Source organism: Aythya ferina (genome assembly GCF_964211825.1).
Source record: "Aythya ferina genome assembly, chromosome: 3".
In the NCBI taxonomy this organism is placed as follows: Eukaryota; Metazoa; Chordata; class Aves; order Anseriformes; family Anatidae; genus Aythya; species Aythya ferina.
In genome coordinates this window covers 12,928,682-12,934,465 of record NC_140298.1, presented here as the reverse complement: position 1 = coordinate 12,934,465, position 5,784 = coordinate 12,928,682, and the positions used below count along the sequence as shown (strand labels likewise).

General features: G+C 49.9%; 1 protein-coding gene across 1 annotated transcript; it reads left to right on the top strand.

Annotated features, from left to right (window-relative positions):
- Positions 1-205: 205 nt before the first annotated feature.
- MAL (mal, T cell differentiation protein (MAL blood group)) lies at positions 206-5,503 on the top strand. Its single transcript, XM_084513214.1, has 4 exons — positions 206-620; positions 3,954-4,121; positions 4,312-4,449; positions 4,666-5,503. The coding sequence occupies exons 1-4, from the start codon at positions 531-533 to the stop codon at positions 4,738-4,740; spliced, it is 471 nt and encodes a 156-aa protein (XP_084369340.1). The 5' UTR covers positions 206-530; the 3' UTR covers positions 4,741-5,503.
- The last annotated feature ends 281 nt before the right edge of the window (positions 5,504-5,784 follow it).

Here is a 5,784-nt window from a genome sequence, read left to right as displayed (position 1 = left end):
TGCCCATGACTGTCTGGGGATACGTTTCCCCCCCATGGGACATCTCCCAGCCCTAACAATTGCGGGTGGCTGGCACGTCCCATCTTGCTCTGCCACCTGCCATTGTGCTTTCTGCTGTGGCCAGCTCATGAGGGTGGGGGACAAGCCGACTGACTTGACTGTGCAAACAAAGGGGATGAGAGATGCTGCCCAGCAGGACGGGCACAGATCACCCTTGTTGCCCTTGGACGTGAACCAGTGCCACCCACCACCGCCCAAGGACTTGCCCTGAGTGGTGTGTCCCTGCTTGTGCTCAAAACGCCCCAGGGCTGCCCACGTCTCCTGAAAACCTTGCGTGGGGCCCCCGCCAGGCGCAGAGCAATACGTGGTCACGCCTGTGACATTCGCAGCTGTCTTCACCTGCCGGTGTGAAGGAGGGAGGGAAGAGCAGGCAGGAGGGGAGGGAAGGAGGAAGAGAGAGAGAGAGAGGGAAGTGGGCTGCATTTGGCAGCTGCCTCCAGAGTGGCCGACTGTCACTGCAGGAGAGGTTCATGATGTCCTCAGCAACTTCCAGAAGCTCTTTGCCCAGCGGCTTGGCCGTCCTGACGACTTTCCCAGATGTGCTCTTCATTCCTGAATTGGTGAGTGCCAGCTTCCCCCCCCCAGGGAGGGCAGAAGCTGCTCGTGGGGCACCCAGCACGCTGGGTGCTGCAGGTGTCCCAGGGATGGGTCTTACCCGAAAGTGCATGGTCTGGAAGCCAGGCCAGGTCCCTAAGCCATAAGTCTCTGGGGACAGCCTAAAAGAAAGCCACGAGCCTTAAACTGGGGCTCTAAAACTCCCCTTCAGTCCGCAGGGGATTTCTGTGGCACCTCTGAAAACCTTCTCTACTTTGCTGCCTAACAGATTTGCAGGGGTTGCTTGTGGGTTTAAGCTAGGTAGCCAAATCGAGCAAATTAATTGGTAGGTGGTTTGAGCATGCAGAGGTTAAAATGCTTACCCCCCTGCTTTGGGGGTGAAAGCTGGGTAGGGTAACTGCAGCAGCAAAAAGCCTCTCTGCTGAAGCTGAGGTGTTTCTGGGCTGGAAGTACAGTGCTGGAGCCGGGCATGGGGGTGAGGGAAGGGTGGACGAGCACATACCACTTTTTCCCATATTGTAATCTCATTGACTGGGAGAAGATTAGTATTTCACAGGATTTGGCACAGGTAATTAAAGCTGTTGTTCTGAGCACCGACTGAAAGATGGAAATGTTTCAAGGAGAAACTTTTTTCCTGTGTCCTCTGCTGCTGCGGATGAAACCTGATCTTCTCATGCCAGTTTGAGAGGCTTTTCATCCAGCACTGAGTGGTTTGGCTGCACACTGTAGGACGGAGTTTAGGTTATTTCATGCCAAAAACTCCGACTTTGCCATTTGGGAACAAAGCCTTCCCCGTCCCCCAACCCCGTCCACGTCCCTGGGATTTACAGCATTTACTTTATTCTCTAAGTGATAGCAGACAAGCAAAGAGGAAAGCAGGCATTACTGATGTGTGCAGAAAGGCTTTTTCCCTCAGCTCACCCAGATACGTTTTGAGGACTTGGTCCCCGTGCCCAGGCTCTGATAACAAAATCCAGGTTTCCTGCAGCTGCATGGAGGAGGATGCCACATCCCCGGGGGCTTTCTGGCTGGGCAGACACTGGCTAGGCAGTCCTGGTGTTGAGCATGATGTCCACCCAGGTGTGCTGATGGAACCGGCTGTGCCTTGAGCTGTTTGCTTGTCTGCAGGGAATTTGGTGAGGCAGCTTGCTTAATGAACCAGAAAGAAATACCCTACCCTGTGTTTTGAGGAAGGTCTGGAAATGTGCTTCCTAAAGGCTCGGGCACCACCCAGCAAGGAGGCATGCAGCAGAACAGGGTTTCTCCATCGCTGGGGTGTATGACTCCAAGTGTATTCTCAGGTGCAGGTTTATTCTCTCTACTGTGTACAAAGGAGGTGGCTCCCTTGAATCACAGCATTCAGGAAAAGGAGAAAGAGCTTCTCAATCCTCTATGGAATTTGAGGTTATCTGCAGTGGGTTGATATGGTAACTACACAGAAAAAAAAAATCATTTCAGATTCTTAGATGGTTGCTATAATGCCAAAAGGTCCTGCCAACAGCTCAGATGATTGCCACACCTGGCTGTTGATGAAGAACTATCACTTGTATTCTGGGAGGCTGGGTTTAATTCTTGTCATCTATTTTATTTAAAGAGTTTTCTGCATATCTGGACAAAATTTAGCAGTTGGGCCTATGTGGAGAAGCTGAAACAATTTGAAAACAGCTTTGTTTGTATTGTAAAAGGCTATTTAAAAGTTAATTTTTTATCAGATTGTGGTCTTCAGTGTGCAGTGGGTTGTTGCTGAAATCCTTTGATTTTTATGAGTTCACCGAATGAACAGCAGTGCCATAAAATCAAAATCAGCAATCAAACACGTCAAACATATTTGCTTGAGTGAGAAATATCCTACAGAAGGGAGAGATGGGAATTGAGAAGTCTCATGTCTCACCCTGACTGCGTTGGATTTTAAAGGAACAACTGCAAGTTTTTCTCCAGGATCTTTAGCTGCAATGCACTCAAGCTGTCAGCCATACAGGGCCTGGGTTGGTGTTCAGGTGCCAGTTGGTCTTTGGTCATTACAAGGTGCATCAAAATAGCAGAACCATTTTCACCCAGATACTCGTAAAGTTAAAGTCACATCCTTGATCTAATGTATTGATATGCTTAATGAAATCAGGGAAGTCTCCCCTGTAAACCTGGGGTGACGTGACTGATGTGTCATTGTCTGAGTGCAATGACTCTGGTGCTTCCTTTTGACCTGCAAAAATGCCTCCAAGGAAACAGAAATACCATGATTGGGATAAGCTGGTGTTAGATGCTGGCAAAGGCTGACCATCATATATGTTGATCATCACATACTGGTCACCAGAATGATATTTCCTCTGGACATTAACCAGAAAAACCAAGAGCAACTGGTGATGAGGCATGAGTCCCTGTGGCAGCACTGCTCGCACAGAATCAGAACAATTTAGATTGGAAAAGACCCGTAAGATCATCAAGTCCAACCACCAACCTAACACTACCCAATCCACCACTAAGCCACGTCCCTAAATGCCACGTTCATGTCCCCTCACAGTACGGGTTCAGCTGAGGGGCACAGCCTGAATTTTTGCACATATTCAAGAAATATGCGGGCTGGTCAGTTGCAGAGAAAACCTACTGCGTGCATTTTAGCGCAATGACGCTGCTTACAGCTCAGCCACTCCATGGAACTAGCCACGATGCTGCCATCCTCTTGTGTAGGAGCCTGCTGGTGGAGAAGGGATGGAGTCTAGCTGTAGCTGTCCTTGTGTTCCTCAACATGAGAGTCCCTTGCACAGCTGTGGTGTAGGACGACCCAAATAGCTGGAGCAACAAAGCAAACCCTGCTTCCCAGACAGTGCTCCCAGGAGTGCTTTCACAGAGCTGGGAGCCTCAGCCCTGTTTCCCCTACCACAGAGTAAAACTGGCTTCATTTACCTCACTTCAACCTCTTCGTTCTCCTCTCAGGATAAAGCTTGCACAAGGCCTTCATTAAGGCCATGGCCACCACACCGCGACTGCGCTGCTCGTGTTGGTGGGCTGGGTTTGGCACAACGCCTCTCAGGGAGCCACTGCGCTGGGTGTGAGGAGGATGTGTCCTGAAACAAGCTCCCTTCTTACCAAAACCAGCCTTCAGAAACGGCCAGAACCAGCCTGCTCAGCACACTGGGGCGGTGAATGGCCGTGACTCCTGAAGGCAGGGGTGTGGTGAGGCTCACTGGGGCCCAGACCGGAGGCAGATGCTCCCAGATTTGAGCAGAGGCTCGGAAGAACTCACAGGCTTTGCTATTGCTGTGTGCAGTGTCTGGCTTTTGGCACCGTTATGGATAAGGCAGTCATCCTACACTCACCCTTTCTCCCACTTGTGTTTGCAGATCTTTGGGGGTCTTGTCTGGATCCTCATTGCCGCCTCAAAGGTCTCAGAGCCCACACTGCTGGGCTGGGTGATGTTTGTCTCTGTGTTCTGCTTTGTCATGACCGCCACCCTCCTGTTCCTCTACATGTGTGGGGCACACGGGGGCAGCAGCTCCTGGGTCACCTTGGTAAGTGGACGCAGCAAACCTCAGGGCTGATCCCTTCCTTGCCATCACTCATAGACAATTTTCCCCTTTTTGTCCCCCTACTGCACTCTGAATTGCAGCCTGGGGCTTGCTTGTTGTGGGTTCCTCTTGTTTTTCCCTTCCCAGCATGCTCCCTCCTTGGGAATGACAGTGTGTAATCCCTGTTTTTTAGGATGTCATCTGCCAGGTGACAGCAGCACTGTTCTACCTCAGTGCTGCTGTGTTGGAAGCCTACTACACCATTAGACTAAGGGATGTCCTTACCTTCACTGGGTGGTGGACCATCTACCAGGAGAACATTGCTGCTGTGGTGAGTGTCTGGCAAGTGGAAGACTGTGGGGTGGCCCCAAGGGCAAATCTTGATTAGCACCAACCTTTGGAGGGGGGAGGAGGAAACCAGTCCCATGAATGCCTCCAAATGTGCAAAAGTCAATAGAAATATAATGCCTTACAGTGTATTTGCTCAGATCAGGAACTCATGCCGTATAATAAAAATTAACTGGCTGATGTATTTTTCCATTTGTAGGTATTTGCATTTGTAGCTACCCTGTTGTATGTGATCCATCAGATATACTCTCTCCGCCGATGGAAATCATCCTAAATGTCTTTCCTTGCACATTGTGTCATGTGGTCATCCCATGAGCACAAATGTTGTCCAACGACTGCAGTTTCCAGCCTGGGTTTGGGGTTTGTTTTTTAATATCTATACTATAAACAAGCAGCTTTCTGTGGGACTGTGGCAATGAAGACCAAGAGCCTGCCAGAGAAACCTGTATCCTGGCGCAATCTATATTCTTCATTCTCTTCCGGATTGGGTACAGCTTGATGTTGGTAATTGGGGCCCAAAAAGAAAACATCCAGCTCAAAGCAGCTTCCCCTCAACTACACCCTTATGCCTCTGGCATTGTTATTGCTGTAAGTGGAAGCCTGAACGTCTGGCACTAAGCAGCATGAGTATGAAAGCTGACCATTTTCACTGACATCCACCTGTGCAAGCCTATTTCCCTCCCTGTCTCTGCTGTGCCAAAAGAATTTTCTGTGCCGTGTCTGGAAATGCCACCTCTGACTTGTGATGTGGAAGGAGCGCAACTTGTCTCGGGGGCAATATGAATTCTTGCAACCTCCGAAGGGTGCTGTCAAATTAGGAGGCACAGCCGTAACCCGAGAAACTACCCCCATCATGAATCCCCCCATGAAACACAACTTAGAAAATGTGCTGTACAGACTGCTGCAGAATTATATGGGTAATTAGGAGAATATCTCAGATAAGCAGTGGCAATCAGCTCTTGTTTTTAGTGCATGACTGTTCTCACATACACTAGCACTGTGTCATTAATAAAGATGGGTTTCCTGTGATTTTGCAACCAAAGGTCATTGCTGTTAATTTCTCCCTGCAGCTGATGCATATGCAGCCCTGTATACCCTCAGGAGCGCTGCACCACAACAGGGCCGTGCCCAGGGAGCAGGCATGGACCAGGACATGAATGGAGGGGCTTCTCTGGCAAAGGGAGCCTGTGGGGACAGGGACTAAACTGACTCAAGTTCATAGAATTATGGAATGGTTTGGGCTGGAACAGACTTTAAAAATCATCTGGTTCCATCCCCCTGCCATGGGCAGGGACACCTCCCACCAGCCCAGGCTGCC